Consider the following 23,144-nt stretch of genomic DNA (forward strand, 5'->3'; position numbering starts at 1 on the left):
TTTATATGCTTTTTCCTTGATATGTCTATTTCTTACTTAACAATTCACCTCATTCACCATCATAACATTCTTAGTGACTGGCACTAGCTTTTTCACATGGTGAATGATCAATACATATTTAGGTCATTTTATTGAGTCAGCTGTTCTTTTATTCGTTCTGTATTCACAACTATCAAGGTCCTGGTTCCCCTCCTGTGTCTCAGCATTCCTCAAGCTGGCAAACAAGTCCAAGTCCTTTCTCTCAGTAGCCTTCCTCAGCTCTGGGATTTATAGAGGACTTTGAGGATCCCTCTGCGTATCTCCTTAGTCTTCACACTGTAGATGATGGGGTTGAGCATGGGGGGTACAAACAGGTAGACATTGGACATCATGACATGAACAACAGGTGGGGCACTCTTCCAGAAGCGGTGGATCATGGAGACAGTAATTATGGGCACATAAAAAGCCAGCACTGCACAGATGTGTGACATGCAGGTGTTGAAGGCCTTGAGCCGCTGCTCCTGAGATGCGATGGCCAGCACGGCTCTGAGGATCAATGCATAAGAAAGCAGGATGAACGCTGAGTCTACACCATAGGTGAAAATGACCACAAAAAGCCCATAGATGTTGTTAACATGGGTGTCTCCACACGCCACTCTCATGAGATCTGGATGGAGGCAGTATGAGTGATGCAGAACTTTGCCCTTGCAGAAGGGCAGCCGTTTTACCAAAAAGGGGAAAGGGAAAAGAGTGATGAAACTCTTGGTGAGTATGCCCAGGCCCATAGCCAGGATGCGGCTGTTGGTGAGCACAGTGGCATAGCGCAGTGGGTCACAAATAGCCACAAAACGATCAAAGCTCATGGCCAGCAGTATGCCTGATTCCATGAAAGAGAAAGTGTGGATGAAGAACATCTGGACCAAGCAGGCATCGAAGCCAACATGGCGGTGGTTGAAGCAGAAGGTAGCAAGCACAGTGGGAAGTGTAGACAAGGACACTCCCAGATCGTTGAGAGAGAGCATAGAGAGGAAGCAGTACATGGGCTGGTGCAGAGCAGGCTCCTGAACCACCAGAGTGAGGATGCTGAGGTTGCCTATGATGGAAATCAGGTAGAGGATGCAGAAAACCAGGGCAACCCAGGCATGGCCTGTCTGCATCCCAGGAATGCCTGTGAGCTGGAGTGTGGCTGGTTGGAAGAGGGTACCATTGACACCCAACATGGCAGGCAGGTGGGAGAGTGCAGATGGGGGATAAGCCCCTGAAGATATATTGGGGGGGGGTTCTTCACTTTCTTTCAGACATCCTGTCTCCAACACAAAAGGTTAGAGATTGAAAGAGTTTATCTATGTTCCTGCTTCTCCCATCAGACTATGAGCTCTTTGAAGACAGTAACTGGGTTCTAACAATTTCTGTATCATCAGGGCCCAGCACCCTGTCTGAGCCATAGTAGGAACTCCATGAAAGTGTGATGATCAGGTGAGGGCCCATGACGTGGCAAAGCAACAGGGTAGGAGACAACTGGAATGATGCTCCCTGATCTTCCCCTTAAAGTGCATCATGCCTTCCCATCTCCAGTCTCACCCCAGAAGCCATATTCTGGAAATGTGGAACAAACAAAAATTAAGATAAATGGGGGAAAAGAAATACCACCATGTCTTTGGGAGCCCTGTGGTCAATGGTGCAGATGAAGCCTCTACTGTTGTACACGTATGGCTTCAATCAGCTGTACTCAGACTTCTCCTCGTGCTCACAATCCCATGGCACACCCTGAACGTGTCATCACCAGAAACAGTTCCACCTCTGAAATCTTAAATTCCATTTTTTTCACTATTACCATAGACTTCCAGCTTCTACCTCGCCTACCTTCTCATGCCCATGTACTTGCTCTCAGAGTCTCAATAAGTCTTCCATATGATTCTGGTCTATTCGTCTATGAGCCTCTCCTCACTTTTTCTCTGACCTACTCACACTAGAAGTGATATCTTCATCTTCTCTATGCTTGTCTTTCACGTTCACACAGGAAACCCTAATCTTTGATAAATTCTATAACCAAATTTCCGGGTGTACAGCTGGATAAAACCAAAGAAGCAAGTGTTTGATTGGAGAAGAGACAGACAGACAGACTGATTTTACCACTACCTAAATTTTAAGCTCAACATCTTTATTTATTCTTACCCCCTTGGTTTTCCAAGAAAGAGATGTCTCGCCTTCTCTGAGGCAAGGTCCTCCACTTTCAGGATTCCATGCCTTGCTATCTCTTTCAGAGACCACTTCCAGTAGTGTATTGAACTGTATCTTCAGCCTCTCCATTTCTGTCTCTTTCCTTTCAGGCAATAAGCATGTGCAAGACCAGACCATCATGAAGCCATAACCTTTACTCTCTAGCTGTCATTCTATTACCCTCATTAATTCTTAGTCAAACTTCCTGGAACACTGTCTCTCTGGATGCCACGGAAAGGGGGCTTGTTCGTGTCTGCTTTTCCAGTTCCGTTCTGAGATCCTGACAATCAGGGTTTCAACCTTATTAACCATACCTTCTATCACCGTTCAATTCACTGTATGTGGCTTCCACACTTCCCTCTCCCAAATAAAGTGAATTTCTCTCTGCTCACCAGCGAACTCTTTGTTGCTTCATCTATTTGAGCTCTCTACCAAAGTTAACATTGTTGGCAACTCAGTTTTCCTCCTACCTTGGCATCTTTTTCTGTAGCATCTTTACTGACTCCTCTTTCTTTGTCTTTCTCTTCAAGCCATTACAACTCTAGGAAGAGTAAACAATAGTCAGAATGGTGCAGATTGAGAAACCATACCATAAAGGGCTTCTTCTCCACCTTTATCTAAAATATCTCTGTAACTGCATTTCCACGGTACTTGATATCTTAAAATTAAAGCTCCATTCTGTAGAGAATAGGATAGTGGTTGCCAGGGGCTGAGGGATGGGGTGGTGAGGGAAATGGGGTGATGTTAGTCAATAGGTATAAGCTTCCAGCTCTAAGATGAATAAATTCTGTGGATCTAATTGCAGCTTGGTGACTCTAACTCATACTGCTATAATATATACTTGAAACTTGTCAAAAGAGTGTGTCTTAAATGTTATCATCTCACACACAAACAAAATGGAAATTACACAAGGGAACGGATGTATGAACAAATCTTATTGTGGTGATTATTTTGCAATATAGATGTGTAGCAAATCATCGCCTCATAGGTCCTAAACTGACACATGTTATATGTCAATAAATCACAATAAAACTGGAAAAATCCAGGCTGAAGCCAAAGGACTTTGAACCCGAGAGTCTGGGAGGAAAAGAGACTGAATCTACCAGGAAGAAAATGGGAAAACTGGAGAAAAGATAGGGCTACTCCCAGGAACAAATCAAAGCACACCTGGTAGAGGGTCCAAAATATCACTATGACTAGGGTAATAAAATAACCAAAGTCACAACAACAGAGAACAAGTAACAATCTCCAAAAAAACACCTCCTGAGGGGCCAGGCCCTGGACAGTGTATGACCCCCCCCTTTAATATAGCAGTGTTCACAGGTGCAGAGAACACAACAAATTTTAAAACACATAAGGGACGGAAAACTAGCCACAATGATAAAACAGAAGAACTCTCCTCAAAAGATATTCCAGGAAGTAGCGACAGCTAACACATTGATCAAGACCGACTTAAGCAATACAACTGAACAAGAATTTAGAATAATTGTTATAAAATTAATGGCTGGGCTTGAAAAAAAGCATAGAGGACAGCATAGAATCTATTGCTACAGATATCAAAGGACTAAAAAATAGTCATGAGGAGCTAAAAAATGCTATAAATGAGGTGCAAAATAAAATGGAGGTGGCCACAAAGAAGACTGGAGAGGCAGAGGGGAGATTAGGTGAATTAGAAGATAAAATTATGGAAAAAAGGAAGCTTAGACAAAAAGAGATTTAAAAAAATCCAGGAGTACGAGGGGAGAATTAAGGAACTAAGTGATGCAATCAAACAGAACAATATCTGTATCATAGGAATTCCAAAAGAAGAAGAGAGAGAAAGGGGCTGAAGGTGTACTTGAACAAATCATAACTGAGAACTTCCCGATCTGGGGAAGGAAACAGGCACTGAAATCCAAGAGGCACAGAGAACTCCCTTCAGACAAAACTTGAATCAATCTTCTGCATGACATATCAGTGAAACTGGCAAAATATAAGGATAAAGAGAAAATTCTGAAAGCCCCTAGAAACAAATGGGCCTTACCATACAAAGGTAGACACATAAGGGTAGTAGCAGACCTATCTACTGAAACTTGGCAGGCGAGAAAGGAATGGCAGGAAATCTTCAATGTGATGAGCAGGAAAAATATGCAACCAAGAATCCTTTATCCAGCAAGTCTGTCATGCAGAAAAGGAGTGATAAAGGTTTTCCCAAACAAACAAAAACTGAAGGAATTCATCACCACTAAGCCAACCCCTAAGGGGGATTCTGTGAGTGAAATGTTGCAAGGACCACAAAGTACCAGAAACAGCACTGCAAACATGAAACCTACAGATAACACAATGACTCTAAACCCGTATCTTTCAATAATAACATTGAATGTAAATGGACTAAATGCTCCAATCAAAAGACACAGGATATCAGAATGGATAAAAAAACAAGACCCATCTATTTGCTATCTACAAGAGACTCATTTTAGACCTGAGGACACCTTCAGATTGAAAGTGAGGGGTGGAGAACTATCTATCAAGCTACTGGAAGGCAAAAGAAAGCTGGAGTAGCCATACTCAGATCAGACAAACTAGACTTTAAATTAAAGGCTGTAACAAGAGATGAAGAAGGGCATTATATAATAATTACAGGGTCTATCCATCAGGAAGAGCTAACAGTTATAAATGTCTATGCACCGATATCAGAAGCCTGCAAATATATAAAACAATTAACCACAAACATAAGCAACCTTATTGATAAGAATGTGGTAATTTCACGGGACATTAATACCCCACTAACAATGCATAGATCATCTAGACACAGGATCAATAAAGAAACAAGGGCCCTGAACAATACACTGGACCAGATGGACCTGACATATATATTTAGAACTCTACATCCTAAAGCAGCAGAATATACTTTCTTCTCGAGTGCACATGGAACATTTTCCAGATAGATCACATACTGGGTCACAAAACAGCCCTTAATAAATATAAAAGAGTTGAGACTATACCATGCACACTTTTAGATCACAATGCTATGAAACTTGAAATCAACAAGAGGAAAAAGTCTGGAAAACCTCCAAAAGCATGGAGGTTAAAGAACACCCTACTAAAGAATGAATGTGTCAACCAGACAATTAGAGAAGAAATTTAAAAATATATGGAAACAAATGAAAATGAAAATACAACAATCCAAATGCTTTGCAATGCAGCAAAGGCAGTCCTGAGAGGAAAATACATTGCAATCCAAGCCTATATCAAGAAACAAGAAAATCCCAAATACAAAATCTAACAGCACACTTAAAGAAACTAGAAGCAGAATAGCAAAGACACCTCAAACCCAGCAGCAGAAGAGAAATAATAAAATCAGAGCAGAAATAAACAATATAGAATCCAAAAAAACTGTAGAGCAGATCAATGAAACCAAGAGTTGGTTTTTTGAAAAAGTACACAAAATTGATAAACCTCTAGCCAGGCTTCTCAAAAAGAAAAGAGAGTACCCAAACAGATAAAATCATGAATGAAAATGGAATTATTACAACCAATCCCTCAGAAATACAAGCAACTATCAGGGAATACCATGAAACATTATATGCCAACAAACTGGACAACCTGGAAGAAATGGAACAAATTCCTAAGCACCCACACACTTCCAAAACTCAAACAGGAAGAAACAGAAAACTTGAACAGACCCATAACCAGTGAAAACATTGAATCAGTTATCAAAACTCTCCCAACAAATAAGAGTCCTGGACCAGATGGCTTCCCTGGGGAATTCTACCAGTCATTTAAAGCAGAGATAATACCTATCCTTCTCAAGCTGTTCCAAAAAATAGAAAGGGAAGGAAAACTTCCAGACTCATTCTATGAAACCAGCATTACTTTGATTCCCAAACAAGACAGAGACCCAGCAAAAAAAGAGAACTACAGGCCAATATCCCTGATGAATATGGATGCAAAAATTCTCAACAAGGTACTAGCAAATCGAATTCAACAGCATATAGAAAGAAATACTCACCATGATCAAGTGGGATTCATTCCTGGACTGCAGGGCTGGTTCAACATTCGCAAATCAATCAATGTGATACATCACATTAATAAAAGATAAGAACCATATGATCCTGTCAATTGATGCAGAAAAAGCATTTGACAAAATTCAGCATCCTTTCTTAATAAAAACCCTCGAGAAAGTCAGGAAATAAGGAACATATTTAAACATCACAGAAGCCATTTATAAAAAGCCCACAGCTAATATCATCCTCAATGGGGACAAACTGAGAGCTTTCCCCCTGAGATCAGGAACACAACAGGGATGTCCACTCTCGCTACTGTTGTTTAACATAGTGTTGGAAGTTCTAGCATCAAAAGGAAATGAAAAGCATCAAAACTGGCAAAGATGAAGTCAAGCTTTCACTTTTTGCAGATGACATGATACTACACATGGGAAACCCAACAGACTCCACCAAAAGTCTACTAAAACTGATACGTGAATTCAGCAAAGTCACAGTATACAAAATTAATGTACAGAAATCAGTTGCATTCTTATACACTAATAATGAAGCAACAGAAAGACACATAAACTGATCCCACTCACAATTGCACCAAGAATCATAAAATACCTAGGAATCAACCTAACCAAAGATGTAAAAGATCTGTATGTTGAAAACTATACAAAGCTTATGAAGGAAATAGAAGAAGATACAAAGAAATGGAAAAACATTCCATGCTCATGGATTGGAAGAATAAATATTGTTAAAATGTCAATACCATCCAAAGCAATCTACACATTCAATGCAATCCGAATCAAAATTGCACCAGCATTCTTCTCGAAACTAGAACAAGCAATCCTAAGATTTTTATGGAACCACTAAAGACCCCGAATAACCCAAGTAAATTGAAGAAGAAGGCCAAAGCAGGAGGCATCACAATGCCAGAGTTAGCCTCTACAAAGCTGTAATCATCAAGACAGCATGGTATTGGCACAAAAACAGACAAATAGACTAACGGAATAGAATAGAGAACCCAGAACTGTACCCACAAATGTATGGCCAACTAATCTTTGACAAAGCAGGAAAGAATATCCAATGGAAAAAAGACAGTCTCTTTAACAAATGGTGTTGGGAGAACTGGACAGCAACATGCAGAAGAATGAAACTAGACCACTTTCTCACACCATTCACAAAAATAAACTCAAAATGGATGAAGGACCTGAATGTGAGACAGGGAACCATCAAAACCTTAGAGGAGAAAGCAGGAAAAAAACCTCTTTGACCTCAGCTGTAGCAATTTCTTACTCGACACATCTGCAAAGGCAAGGGAATTAAAAGCAAAAATGAACGATTGGGACTTCATCAAGATAAGAAATTTTCTGCACTGCAAATGAAATAATCAACAAAACTAAAAGGCAACCGATGGAATGAGGAAAGATATTTGCAAGTGACATATCAGATAAAGGGCTAGTATCCAAAATCTATAAAGAACTCACCAAACTCCACACCCAAAAAACAAATAATCCAGTGAAGAAATGGGCAGAAGACATGAATAGACACTTTTCTAAGGATGACCAAAAGACACATGAAAAGATGCTCAATGTCACTCCTCATCAGGGAAATACAAATCACAACCACACTGAGATACCATCTCATGCCGGTCAGAGTGGCTAAAATGAACAAATTAGGAGACTATAGATTCTGGAGAAGATGTGGAGAAACAGGAACCCTCTTGCACTGTTTGTGCACACTGGTCTAGCCGCTCTGGAAAACAGTTTGGAGATTCCTCAAAAAATTAAAAATATAACTACCCTATGACCCAGCAATAGCACTTCTAGGAATTACCCAAGGGATACAGGAGTGCTGGTGCATAGGGGTACCTGTACCCCAATGTTTACAGCAGCACTTTCAACAATAGCCAAATTATGGAGAGAGCCTAAACGTCCATCAACTGACGAATGGATAAAGAAGATGTGGTTTATATATACAATGAAATACTACTTGGCATTGAGAAAGAATGAAATCTGGCCATTTGTAGCAACATGGATGGAACTGGAGGGTATTATGCTAAGTGAAATAAGTCAGGCAGAGAAAGACAGATACCATATGCTTTCACTCATATGTGGATCCTGAGAAACTGAACAGAGAACCATGGGGGAAGGGAAGGGGGGAAAACGTTACAGAGAGGGAGGGAGGCAAACCATAAGAGACTTAAATACTGAGAACAAACTTAGGGTTGATGGGGGGTGGGAGAGGGGAAAGTGGGTGATGGGCAATCAGGAGGGCACCTGTTGGGATGAGCACTGAGTGTTGTATGGGAAAACAATCTGACAATAAATTATATTTAATATAAAAAAGTTTTAAAAACCTGGAAAAATCTATATTAACAATTCAAAAATAAAACAAAGTTCCACTTTTGAATTTAAGCTAATGACTCCCTCATTTCCTTCTAACAACTCCTTTTTCTTTTGAAATTCTAGAGTTTCCATCTTTTTTTCTAGTCCTCTTAGTAAATATAGTGAAATTACATGGTGCCTAGAAACTGGACAACACCCAGGTATCAGCAAAAATCCTGAAAGTATGGGGGCCATGAGAAGGAATTTGTCTATCCTCCAAATGAGAATCCAAAGGAACCCTTTCACTGGTAGGATTTCTTTTCCCTACTCCCCCTGCAAACCTCTCTCTTTCCCTTCCCCAGGTTTAAAGGCCACGTCTCTAAGAAGTCTTCATAAATCCAGCCTATCCAGATTTTTTCTTTAGCATCTTCACTTCAAGATTACTTCCACATACTGAAGAAATGGAAAGACTCTTCAGAGCACCGGCAGATACTAAGGTGTCTCTCACAAGAGAGATATATCCCACTGTCCTTGAATCCAGGTATGCAAATTTAGGTAAACCAGAAGGGCATATTTCATCCATGCTCCAGACTTTCCTCAGTCTAGAAAGCAACTCTTAAAACGTGTACCCCAAAGAAAACATGCTCTGCCACCACATAACGAACATTGGTCATTGTTTGGGCCATAAAGGTGTCAGGTAAAGATTCCTAAAGGTGACTAATCTAGAAAGAAAAGCCAGGAAGATAGAGACAGACACAACAAGGTGGTACTCTTGCACAGGATGTGGATGAGCATGAACACACACATGGTCACACAAAAGTACCATTAAATATACATGCTTACACTCCTTCACACACTAAGGCACTCAGATATTCACAAGGACTGTCTCAGGCATCACACAGACAGAAACTATCATGCACTCTTTTAGTCATACATAACACAATCACAACCACAGACTTTAGGTAGATGCAGAGCCACTCACTGACATTATACAATATGCGTGAAATATTCTCTCATATTTATACCCCCTCAGAACACAGACTTGCAAACATGCACACACATGCACATACACACACGGTGCCACAAATAATACATCAGCAATAACAGACCCACAGTAATATCTCTACCAATTACATTCCCATGACATAGTCAATACTAAAATCCCAGCTAAGATTGAATACTACATGGTTGAATGACTTCAATTCATTTGGTTCTGTGATTTTTTTCTCCAGCTGCACACCGAAAAGGTAGGTATATGAGACAATAATTGAAATTTCAGGCCGATGAAAGTATGGACAAAATCTAGATCTGGTGCATCTAGAGCTCCCTAGCCTTAAAGGTATATGGTTTGGTATCAGGGTTTTGGTTCAGATGGGACCTGGCATCAGAAGCTGTGATCCTTGACTTTGCAGGCCAACAAATTTGGCTCAGGTCTGCAGGGGAAATATGAGGATCAGAGTCTGTCTGAGGTTGCAGTAAGAGTGTTAAAGCTTGGGACAACTTCCAGATAAGGAGCCCACATAGGCAATCTAAAGGAAGGACACTCACTGGGTGGCAGATGATTCTTTTCCCTGTAGCTGGATGTGCTGGCCTATGAGTCCAGCTGGCAAAGCAGCATCAACTCACTCTCCTGTGACTCATAAATTTACGACTACCCTAGAATCCCAAAGCTCGTTTGTTTGTGGTAGGAGGAGGAGAAAGCAGAAACAACGGAGAAGGTGGTATCCATGAGTAGTGAGCCGGGCCATATGAGAATTGCTCCCAGGAGAATCTCATTCTTGGACTCATCATCCCTAATGTCATCATCCATATCCATTACTATATTAATTAACCTTTCCTTGATCAGGGGATGCAAACACATGTATGCAAAACGTACATAGTCATAGACATTCTGAGACTCCCACAGACACAACCCTAGACACATTTAGTCATTTCTTTACCAACATTCGTACTGCCTCGTTCTGATCCATACACAAACAGAAAAACACAAATACACTCAACTGCCCAATGCTCTAATCACCAGTCACATATTTTGACACATCAAACACACACGCAACCTCTGTTTTCTTACACTGATTGTACAGACTCATGTAGATTATAGACAAAATCTTAGAAATCGCTGAAGGCTCATATAAATGCTTGACAAAACAAGTAAATATATTCCCATGATCACATATCCAAAAGTATACACTTCAAACATATCCACATTCTCATTAAGAGATCAGCAAAAAAAAAAAAAAAAGAAAAGAAAAAGAAAAAGAAAAAAAAGAGAGAGAGAGATCAGCAAAATACCCACTGACTTCAGACTATCACCACATCTATTCACAGATTCACATTTGGAGTTTAAATGCACTGCATGTTTTTTGTACAAATGCATGTCAGCACTGACAAACATACTTGTGTAAGCATTCCTTTACTCCAACACCGTATGGAGCCTAAAAATTATGAATTTCATTCAATTCAACTAAAACCCAACATAAAAATTAAAAACCACATTTTTGAGCATTATTCTCCTCCAGGTATTATCTCAAAACTGATGTTATACAGAGCAACAGTGCCTATTCTTGCAAAGAAGATAAATACTGGAAAAGTGATCCATTCAATAGCTCAGACAAATATGCCTCAGGGACTCCCTAGAAATATGTCATAAACAGATTTCACAAGAAGATCAATGCATTTGTCAAAAATGTATCTAACGTAGGATCTGTGCGTTATGTGCTTGAACAAAATCAAGGAACTACATAAAATATTAAACTTCAATTAATGATCTGAACTCTGAAATATTTAGGGTGAAGTGAGATGCATCAATATGACAAATAGGCTGATGGATGATAGCGGGATGGATATGCCCATAGATATATGATAAAGCAAGCAGAATAAAATATCAGTGATCTGTGACAGGTAGACTGATGTTCACTGTAAAATTATTTCAAGTTGTCCGTGTTTGAAATTTTACATGATAAAATGTTGGGGATTTTTGTTAAGTACTTGGGCAGGAGCCCACTCCAACTTGAGATCTCCAGCATACCCATCCTCCTTAGAAATCATACGGCAGGGGGCACGGGGTAGCCCCACACCTCAGCACCAGGCCTGACACACCCACCCAATTCCTGATCACTGGGAGGGACTGGAAGTTCAATCAGAGCCAAGAGTCAACCTAGCCCACCTCTGGCCCACCTGACCATTGCCCCCCACCCAGCTGGGGCCGAGAAAGCAATTGGAAGCCAGGCATCCTGCACTGGAGAACAAAGGTGCCCAAAGCGGAGGGTGTGATAAAATGAGGGCTCTTCAAGGGACTGATGGCTCAACACAGCTCTCCCTCCCCAGTCCCACCCACTAGCTTTGACTCTGTCCCTGCCCCCCTGGATGGAGAGAGGAGAGGAAGATGGTAATGGGGGAAGCTGAGGCAAAGGGTGTTTGCCTGATGGTGATAATATAAATAATATAAATAATATAATTAAAAAACAAGTGGAGCCAGACATAGACCATTCTCCTGAAAGCACACACCAGGTTTAAAACTGCAATGAAGATGCAACTTACTATGGAAACCAATTTGACAATAAATTTCATAATAAAAAAAAAAAAGAAAATGCAACTTACTGCAAAATGATTTCAAGTCCTCACTGAAACCAACCCTGGTCATCTTTTGTATAAACTCGGTACTCATATGTGTTACGGGATAAATTTATCTATTTGGATAACTGCTGTCTTTCGTACGGCTAAAGACACGAATCAAATTTTTCAGCCACGGCTTGTTTTGTCCCAAGGTCAGCCACTTATGTTTAATAAAAACACACTCCAGCCATCCTCCATCTCTGTGCCCCATCCTAGGGGCATACGGTTCCTTCCCCAGACTGTTCTCTGCAGTGGAGGCTGCAGAACCAGGCAGAGCCAGCCGTAACACAGTGGGATCGCTGCTTTCATGGTCGAAATAAATAATGCAGTAAAGAGAGAGTCGTGAATTCTACTTGAACAGGTAAGGTTTTCAGAAGTTTGGCTGGTTTGATTGTGTGCCAATCTTGCAGTAGTTACCAGAGAAATCTGGCTATCTGGCTTTGAGAGAAAAGATCTTAATGTACAGAATTTCCACTCCTCAGAATGCTACAAATTCAACTACCTTCGTCTTCCAGGCATGACAAAGTGTTGCTGGCTATGACGCCGGAAGTCCATGAGAGATCACGGATCTTACGGTGCTAGTGGTACCATCACACCGCAGTGAATGAATCAATTATGCTTCTATACGGTACTGAGGATACGCATGTTTACCCTCAGATCCACCACTCACCCTTCTGCAGCTCTTCCCCCCATCACAGGGGACCAGTCATAACCTGAATATCCCAGACTTCGGAGGGAGATAGGCTCAGGCGTAGGGAGCACCGGCAGACAGGGGGCACGTCGCTCACTCCACTCTCCCGCCTTAACGCAGAGTCGCCCAGCTGGGTCTGCATCTCTGCTCCAGCTTCTACCGGGCAAGGTCACCTTGGCTGCAGCTTCAGAACCACCACCTCTGACTCCGCAGCCTGGGGATTGCTGTGGCCTCCTGCTGTTGCAAATCTCTAGGTTGTATTCTTCTGCTGGTCAGTTTCTCAGCTCTTTTGAAATGTGTGTAAACAATTCCCAGGGTTGGGCTCATTGTTATATTATACTGGTTATTATGTTACTGTTTTTGTGTTTCAAGCCCACCTTTTATATTATTCTTTGTAATACTGTGTCTGGACCTCTGCAAATGACATTTCACCTTTTGAAAAGGGAAATGGTTATTATTAGGGAGAGATAAGGGAGCCTAGGGCAGGTGGGGGCTGGAGGGGCAGATTGCAGCTGCAAGTGGGAGGCTGAAAAAGCAGCAGGGTTGGGGGGCGGGGGTGGAGGAGAAAGGTATTCCAGACCCACCCAGGCTAGGTACCATGAATGGACCCTCACAAACTTTCTGATAAGATCCCAATAAAAAGTCAGGGACAAAAATCCTTGGCGGCCATTCAGTCAAGAGCTGCGTCACTTTGCCAGCCAGCTCCCAAATCTGCAAATGAGGATATGGGGAAGCTAGCTGGAAGCTGGAAGCTGGAAGCTGGAAGCTGGAAGCTGGAAGCTGGAAGCTGGAAGCTGGAAGCTGGAAGCTGGAAGCTGGAAGCTGGAAGCTGGAAGCTGGAAGCTGGAAGCTGGAAGCTGGAAGCTGGAAGCTGGAAGCTGGAAGCTGGAAGCTGGAAGCTGAGGTAGGAAGATTTGCATTCTGTCCCTTCTGGCGGCAGCCCAGCCACACCCCGTGTGTTAATTGTAGGTTAACCCTGTGTGTTAAGCACTGCAGGTTAATTCCAAGGGATTATTTGTTCCATTTTGTAGTTTTCCACACTTTCAGAACCAGTCTTACCTCAGAACAAGCCAGAGAGACCCCCTGCCCTGGCCCACTGCATCATCTCAGAAGAGTAAGTCCCAGGCACACAGGCCTCTTATCTGAACTCTTGAGACCCCAGCAATATCTAAACAGCACCGAATGTTCAAAATCTGTTTCAGCTTGGGGGACTGGGGGGCCGGGGGGAGGGGGAGCTCTCCTCCTCCAGTGTGGTCAGAATTCATACTCTCATTCTCTCTTTTTATTCCCCAGTACTAGGGTTAGAAAAGACTTCTGGAATTGACGCCTTCACATTCTTTTTTTGTGTATAGGTTCTCTAATGTTTGATTAACAAATTTTTATGTGATGTGGTTATATTCTGGCTGTACTGTCCGTGGACGCTGGTTTTGTCTCCTGGGTTAGATTATGACTAATACATACATTTCAGTACTGACTACTGCATTCTGAGCCCAGGCCAGGATGTGGAGACGCTGTGCTGCTCTGGAACGCTGGGATCGTTCTCTGGGAGGACTTGTGTTATATTTGGAAATACAAGTGAATCCCTTGCCATCAATGTGAAAGGACCCTTATAAGAAAGTAAGGCATAGTGTGGGAGTACTCAAGCACATATTATACAAATAATCAGAAACAACTGAACAGAACAGACACTAAAATTTCACAGATGCTCAAACAAGAAACACATTCACAATATCTTCATCAAATAGAGCAGGGATCATGAGTTCATTCATTCAGCAAATGCTTATTGTGTACCTACTGGTATGCTACAATATTTCAAATAATGTAAAAAAGTTAATTAATTAGTTAATTAATAATGTAGGCACAACTGTGAACAAACTAGTTAAGGATCATAATGCTGGTGTTTCTCTTTTAGTGGTGATGACAGACAACAAAGAGTAATAAGATAATTTCAGAGCATGCAAAGTGAGAGAGAGAGAGTATGTGCATGCGCACAAGTGAGGGAGAGACAGAGGGAGAGAGAGAATCCCAAGCAGGCTCCGTTCTGTCAGCATGGAGCCTGATGTGGGGCTCAATCTCATTAACCGTGAGATTATGGCCTAAACTGAAACACAGTCAGCCACTCAACTGACTGAGCCACACAGGTGCCCCACAGGCTATTTTAAATAATGCAGATAACGTAGGAATGCATGTAGCTTTAAAAATGAGTGTTTGGGTTTGTTTTGTTTTGTTTTTCGTAAACAGTAGTGGAATTACTGGATCATATGGTATTTCTATTTTAGATTTTTGGAAGAACTTCATGCTGTTTTCCACAGTGGCTGTACTGATTTATATTTCCACCTACAGTGCACAAGGCTTCCTTTCTCTCCACATCATTACCAATACTTTCTATTTCTTGACGTTTTAATTCTAGACATCTGGCAGGTGTAAAGTGATATTTTCCTGTGGTTTTGATTTGCAATAACCTAATGATTAGTGATGTTGAATATCTGTGATGTGTTTCATTGCCACATTGAGTTCATAACTTAATGACATAGGGATTGTTTGTTATTTTAATATGCTGAGGGTATTTTGGTAATCTTTTATATATCAATTGACACTGATATGGATGCAGAATTCCTATTCCAGACTGTGAAAGATGTATTCAAGTATAGGTATAGACTAAACACATAACAGTGGTCTTCGGCTAATTGATCTATTGTTTCGCATTTTATTGAACAAATATTATTGATCCCCCAAGATATAGTAGAGGGAAATGACAACCAGACTCCTTCCTTCTTCATAGACCCTAAAGAGAGTTTTGTGGTGACAGCCTGACAAAATTGTGAGTAAATCCCCTCATTGACAATACCAGAAACATTCCAGGTATAATAAAGGAAAAGGAAGTAATTGGCAAAAATCCACTTAGCCAGAGCAAGGTTTGAAATCTTTCGGTGAAAGATTCCAAATCCTGTGTACTATTCTGAAAACAGCTGGTTTCACTGCCTATATTATATTTCATCTCAGAAAATACTGCTCAATTTCTGAGTTTTAAAGAAACTTTGAAAATGAGTAAATGATGATAAATGGATATGATATCAACTGAGACTACATGTGACAACTGCTAATTTATGGAAACATCTATAGCTATGTCATGAATAGAGTTCCTCTGTGGGCACACTCCAACCCAAAAGCAGCTGCCAACTTGCTATAACACAGAGAGCCATGCCAGACCCTATAAGACATGCTTTCTGCGGTTATGAAGTTGACAATAATGTTATTCATTCATTCTAAAGCACAACCAAGACCCAAACACTGGTCTATGTACTGGGGATAAAGCAATGATTACAGCTGGGAGTGCAATTATGTTTAGGTTGTAAACATTTCAGCAGTATCTGATGATCTAATGAAGAAATGAAAAGAACATAGGGTTCTAATGAAAAAGGTCAATACATTAGGAAAAGAATCACAGAGCAGCTAAAGCTTATAAGGAATCTTGGAGCTGTGGGATTCAGCAGGAAGGGTTTAGGTGATAGAATTCCATGCAGAGGAAATGATGTGAACACAATGAGGAAGCACAAAGCATGAAAGAGAGTAGTTAGTGATTCACAATCTGCAACAGCTGCAGTAAGACGTCTTTTTCAAGAATGTCATAAGTCTAGGATTAGGCAGAGATGGTGGGAAAGAGGAACAACTAGGCATTGGCCACGCTCAGCTGCAATCCTTGCGGAGGGAGGGTTGTGATAAAGAAAATAGGCATCTCCCAAATTGCACAAATACAGCTCAGAAAATAGCCCTTTGAGGAAACAAACTCCAATCTGCCAGGAGTTTGAGACTGTACACTTACATGGAGCAGAAATTTAAAATGAATTCTCCATATGTCAAAATGGCTAATACATGAGCACAGTGGGTTCTATATCCTAAATGAAAGCACATGGGGAAATTTTGAATTAATTATCAGGGAACCAGTTAGCCACATTTCAAACTCCTTCTCAGAATTCAGTGGTTCTCCACTGGGGTAATTTATTCCCCCAGTAATTTATTACACTGAGGTAACTTATTGCCTCAGTGTGAGGTATCATACCCTCAGGGGTGAAGCAGCTGCTGTGTGAAGATCAGGGATGCCACTAAATATGCCACAATGCAGAGGACATCACACTGAAACAAACGGTCATCCGGCTCAAGATGGTAATATGGGTGAGATGAAAAATCCTGCCCTAATTAAAGTGCTAAAAAACAGTTGTGAATTAGAGGATTTGAATAATGACTGCTGAAGAGATCTGTTGGAACTTAATGAGTCTTCAGCCCCACACCACACCCAAGGCAAAGGGATAGGGAAGTACATTCCAGTTTAACTTGGGTCAATACAGAGATACCTCAAGGATTCTACTCAGGAGACATATGTTCCCCCAAAAGTTGGAGAAAGAAAAACATGGCCGACTGGTTCCTGACTCATGCCTCTACATCCACTCTTTTACATCCTTACAGTTTGCATGACAGACTAATGATGTTCTGAGGAGACTATTTGTTGCAGTAGGGGCAGGTTGACCATTTCCTGGATGAGCTGTGTGCTAGAGAGAGCTGTCAGGGCGTTGCCTTAGCTCCAGTCCACCAGAGCATAGGGCTCTACAGGGGTGATGAGTATTTGGAGGAAGACACAAGCAGTCATACAGAGTAAAGAGACATTAATTTAAACCAAGTGAAGAAGAAGTAAACTATGGAAAGAGGTTCCACGATAATCTATGAAACACAATGAAAGGGTCAGGTCTAAACATTTCACACACCTACTAAACATGACAACAGCTAAATGAAACACGCATGAATAATGAACCATCCACTTTCCCTTCTCTCTCCTTTCAGAAGAACAAGTCAAAAGCCATGTTTAGCGAGTGAGGTATGGGAGAAGAGAAATGGGGTGACTCCGAACCCTGGAAAGTTCGACTATTACGTGAGCCTGGGGCATTGTCAATACACACAGGGCTCACCAGAGGCTGTGTTATCATCTGCAGGGGACCAGAAATCTTAGGAAACTCAGTTTTCATGCACGGTGGAGGAAAGAACTAGCCTGATTCAATGCAACTAAAGGGGTCTGAGAAGCAAAATTGGTTATGTTCTGCTCATACATTATTTGTTGGGTTTGGTCAACATTACAAAATCCTGGGATCCCTTAGAAGACAATGAACTCCCATCTAACACACCTGCCCATCCTTCACAGACAGTGTCTTGCCCTGGATAGAGAATTGGACTGGCTGAATAATTGCTGAGTTCTTTTTCAGATACAGGAGCCCATGCTTTATTCTCACTGGTCTTTAAGGCTCTCCAGAGACTAAATTCTTTCCGATGCATGTTCAGACACAAAGCCAGCCTCACTTGCTCTCTCCAGAGGCTTAGAATTAGATAAAAAAGAGCAGGCATGAATTCACTCTAACAGATACAGAGGAGTGTGTGTGTTGTTCCCCTGGTGACGTTCCTCTGTTTGGCTTCTGGTGAGTTCTGCAACCCAGTAGTGGGTAGCTAGCTGACTCTTCTGAGGTTTCTTCTAAGAAAGGGTGAAACTGGGTAAGGGGTGGGGAGATAAAGAAGAATAGAGTGCAGGAAGCTACCAGAAGGGAGCTTTTTATTAGAGTGAGCAGAGCAGGGGTCCCTGGGTGCCTCAGTCAGTTAAGTGCCTGACTTCAGCTCAAATCATGATCTCACGGCTTGTGAGTTCAAGCCCCAAATCGGGCTCTGCACTGACATCTCAGAGCCTGGGGCCTCATTCGGATTCTGTCTCCCTGTCTCTCTGCCCCCACTTGAGCTCTCTCTCTCTCTCTCTCTCTCTCCCTCAGGAATAAATAATAAACATTAAAAAAAACTTAGAGTGAGCAGATCAGATGCAAAGTCCCTGGACATGGGGTTCCCGTTCTGGCTTTGCCACTAACTTGTTAACTCTGGGTCATGCACTGTTTCTCCAGAGAGCTCACGTTGCAGATTCAGTGAACTTGGGATCCATGTTCTTATGATTCATTAACATTATAGCAGTTCAGGGTGGAGAATAGGATCAGGGCACAGGCAAATTCCAGAAATCCAGGAAGCAAGGTGATCACAAATTACAACACGGATCAAACCCACTGCTGAGCGTGCAGATGTTCAACGTTTGTACTTGTCATATGAATTCTGAGACAAAGTCTGTAAAAGGCACCTGGGAGATTAAAAGTGTAGACAAATCAGCTAGTTCTAAATTTTACAGCGGTTTGCCATAGCCAAGCATGTCTAATCTTTTTCTATTCCTGTCCTTGATTCCAAATGCTGGTCATCAGCAGAGACTCTCTGTTCACCCCCAACTCCTTCTCAGCCTGTCTTTGCCTTCTTGAAGCTCTGTAGCAAACCTTCACAGGCATTCTCTCTTTGACTAGAAAGTAAAAAGTAAAAGGACTTCAGAGCCATAAAGGATAATATGTGGGAAAACAGTGATAAAGGGGAGGAGACTCGATCTAGACAGAGAACTTGTGCTTCCCAAGCCCACACGGCCAGGACAAGCCCCATCCAGGGGAAATGCCAGGGCTCCTCACCCCCTCCAGAGCCTGTTCCCCTAAACCACTCTGGCCCCTCTGTGGCTTCAGAGAAAGGAAAGTTCAGAGCCAGGACAAGGGAACTGGAGTCCCGCATCGGAGAAAAGAACTTCTGCATCTTCTTGGCCTCGTGAATCTGCTTTTAGCCCTTCTCTTTGTTCGATAGTGTCTGAAATCTCCATGCAGAAATGTGTGCTCTGTTTTCCTTCTCAGCATCTTCTCCAACACCTCAATGGGTCTCAAAGACTGAACTAGACATTAGAGAGTCTTACAGATCTTTACTCAGATGAGGCGTTGTCACCTGCTTCCATGCTCTAAGAGGCAGGCTCACTTGGGGGAGCGTCCACCTCTGTCATAGATTCACTGGTGGCATAGATATAAGTTCCTGGCAGGGTATCTGGCACGTAATGTGCTCAGCAAGGATTGGTTTTCTCTCACTGATTTCTTTTCTTCACATGCACCCAGACCCCCCCCCCACAAGGTGAGCCACTACTGGGAACGATAAAGGATGTGCTCCTGGGGTGTCCGGCAGCCTTTTTCTCACAAATGCTACAATTCAGATCCCTACACGCACAATGGCTTTTGCCCTGTTCTGCACAGAATCCTGCTCACTGAAGCCTGTTTTCTTCTTTTTCTTCTCCCTTCTCTTTCTGTTCCTTTCACTTTTGCTCACTCCTCTTTTTTTTTTTTTTACCCCAAATTTCTTCAAGGAGGGTTGTATGAAAAATGGTAATTGTAGTCAGGTGGGAGAAAAAAGAGATGAATGGGGTTGTTCATTCATAGATCTGAAGCGTCACGTGTCTGGAGTAAGATAGGTGTGCACAGACTCAGCTCTAGGACACAAAGGGATACAAGCAGTCACACAGAGACGTGGCCACTGACTTCTTGAGAATCACAGGGCAATCTGAGCCATATACTACTCCCAAAATTCCAGGAATATTCTCTGAGTGATAATGTGGCATAGTCCTCATTGGAGCATTTCTGTGGCCTTCAGATACCTGGGTCTCCAAGCTCCTCCACCCTAATCAGCCAGGAATCTAAGATGCTGTGGCCTTGCTTTGTTAGGTTTGGCAGAGGAAAGAGGAAGGGAAAATATTTCTGGAGTTCTTCTCCCAAAGATGGGTGCCTGAACCTGAAACAGTTTTGTCAGACAAAAAGCCTTTTGGCCCTCACTGTCTTCATCCATCATGAGGGAATGAACATGACGGGGTTTCCAAAATATCAGAATGACAGGAGAATTCAATATGTAAACACTCTCACAAAGAAATCATTGTGGCTTAACCTGTAGAACGCAGTCATGTGTCATTATACAAAAGCTGAGCAACGCAGTACATGAGGCTTTCTATGTGGTGAGGGGTTAATAGTGTGAGTTATTGATAACTCAAACTGCCAGTGTCCTTTATCATAACTACCTATGAATTGCACTTAACATATTTCTAGTCAAAGTTGCTTCAGGGACACCTTAAAATGGTAGATAATATTGCTTAACATAACATGACTCAAATGTTTACTTTGTACCTAGTTGATATTTGTGAAGCTTTACCAATGTCTTCCTTCATTTATAAAACAGAAGGTTATTAGCCAAGCCTATAGCCAGACAATCCTACAATATGAAGAAAAGAAGAATGCCTGTGTTTTCCCCTAACCAGTGATTTCAGGAAGGCATCAGTTTCCACTTGTGTAGACTTCAACCTGTGTGTCTTTCTCCCTGGCTTCTTGCCCTCTAGTAGGGGCAACTCTCAGAAGTCCCCAAGTTCCAATCCTGAAAAGTGCCCTGGCCTCGCCCCCACCATGGGACTGTTCAATGTCACTCATCCTGCTTCCTTTCTCCTGACCGGCATCCCTGGTCTGGAGAGCTCTCACGCCTGGCTAGCAGGGCCCCTCTGTGTCATGTATGCCGTGGCCCTCGGAGGCAACACTGTGATCCTGCAGGCCGTGCGAGTGGAGCCCAGCCTCCATGAGCCCATGTACTATTTCCTGTCCATGCTGTCCTTCAGTGACATGGCCATGTCCATGGCCACACTGCCCACCGTGCTCAGAACCTTCTGCCTCAATGCCCGCAACATTGCCTTCGATGCCTGCCTGATTCAGATGTTTCTCATTCATTCCTTCTCCATGATGGAGTCGGGCATTCTGCTGGCCATGAGCTTTGACCGCTATGTGGCCATTTGTGATCCCTTGCGCTATGCCGCCGTGCTCACCAATGAAGTCATTGCCAGAATAGGCATAGCTGTGGCTGCTCGGAGCTTCATCATCCTCCTTCCCCTTCTCTTCCTCTTCAAGAGGCTGCCTATCTGCAGATCCAATGTTCTTTCCCACTCCTACTGCCTTCACCCAGACATGATGAAGCTGGCCTGTGCTGATATCACTATCAACAGCATCTATGGATTCTTTGTTCTTGTATCCACCTTTGGCATGGACATGTTTCTTATCTTCCTCTCCTATGTGCTCATTCTGCACTCGGTCATGGCCATCGCTTCCCGAGAGGAACGCCTGAAAGTTCTCAACACATGCATGTCACATATCTTGGCTGTACTTGTGTTTTACGTACCGATGATTGGGGTCTCCACAGTGCACCGCTTTGGGAAGCATGCCCCACGCTATGTACACGTCCTCATGTCCAATGTTTACCTCTTTGTACCTCCTGTGCTCAACCCTCTCATTTACAGCGCCAAGACAAAGGAGATCCGCCGAACCATTGTCCGTATGTTTCGGCGCATGAAAACATGACTTTCACGCTTGCCTTTAATATCTGATGTTGACTGTAGCCATAAGTCTTCATCCGTGGTGTCATTGTCGTCATCATCATCACCATTGCCATCATCATCATCTTCATATCACGAACAATGAGACAGACTGTGTGGTGGGGGAAAAGTGAAAGATCAGGACATGGAGCTACACAATTTGTACATAAAACATATGAAAGTATATTCACAATATACTCAATGGCATTCACAGAAAGGTGAAAATCGGGGACACTTGAATGATATGACACAACTTGAAAGAAAGATCCATCTAAACTATTCATTTCCCACACAAAAAATCTCTTATTGATGTAGTAATAATTAATACATTACGACCTTAAAAGTGCCAGTATCTGTTAGAAATTACTAATGTTCATTAATTCATGTTACCTTCCCAACAATCTCATGAGGTGTAAAGAATTAAGTTTGTTTTTCAGAGTAACACAGATGATAGGTGACCCAGATGAGACTCAGTCCTTGTCTGTCTCCACTCTGAGTATTCTAACCCCTACCAATACTGTCTCTCTGTCGAGTTGGTCTGACTGCTAACATTACCACTGTTGTCCTTCCCTTCACCTCCACTGTTTCAAATTCACAAAGTGAAATTTGATGAACGGTCAGAACCTGCCATAAGATATATGAACAAATGGGACTCAGGGGAACTGCTCAAAGCTGAGTCTAGAAGAAACTCCATATCTTCTCTGTTTCCTTCATCTGCTCACCAATCTGTCCTCCCACAGGGAAAACAATATTCAATATCTGAACCATAGATCCTTGTACTTTTGGACATTGGGCTAAGTAAGTGCATGATTTCTCTTCATTTTCTTTCCTGAGATTGTAATTGTTTCCCACACTATGAACTAAGACATGTCAAAAATTATGCCTTTCTAGGATTTCTAGCTACAAGGGCTTAGGAAAGGCAGAATAGAGAATTTATGGTTTAGATCTTATAAAATAATTATTTTCGACCTTCTATTAAAATGGTTTTCTTCACACTCTTTCCTTGATAGCAGGGAAACTCCTTGGCCATACTTGATTGCTCTCAGATGACGTATGTGTTTACATCTAGA

At 42.1% G+C, this 23,144-nt stretch overlaps 2 protein-coding genes across 2 annotated transcripts; one reads left to right on the forward strand and one right to left on the reverse strand.

Annotated features, from left to right (window-relative positions):
- Nucleotides 1–254: 254 nt before the first annotated feature.
- On the reverse strand, nt 255–1,199 carry LOC124505839 (olfactory receptor 51I1). The gene has a single exon (XM_047071905.1). The coding sequence runs from the start codon at nt 1,197–1,199 to the stop codon at nt 255–257; it is 945 nt and encodes a 314-aa protein (XP_046927861.1).
- Nucleotides 1,200–21,121: 19,922 nt separating this feature from the next.
- LOC124505743 (olfactory receptor 51I2-like) lies at nt 21,122–22,060 on the forward strand. Its single transcript, XM_047071768.1, has one exon. The coding sequence runs from the start codon at nt 21,122–21,124 to the stop codon at nt 22,058–22,060; it is 939 nt and encodes a 312-aa protein (XP_046927724.1).
- Nucleotides 22,061–23,144: the final 1,084 nt, after the last annotated feature.

Source organism: Lynx rufus, unplaced genomic scaffold, assembly GCF_022079265.1.
Source record: "Lynx rufus isolate CCGP_SWC_20201006 ecotype Redwood Valley unplaced genomic scaffold, mLynRuf1.p SCAF_9, whole genome shotgun sequence".
NCBI lineage: Eukaryota > Metazoa > Chordata > Mammalia > Carnivora > Felidae > Lynx > Lynx rufus.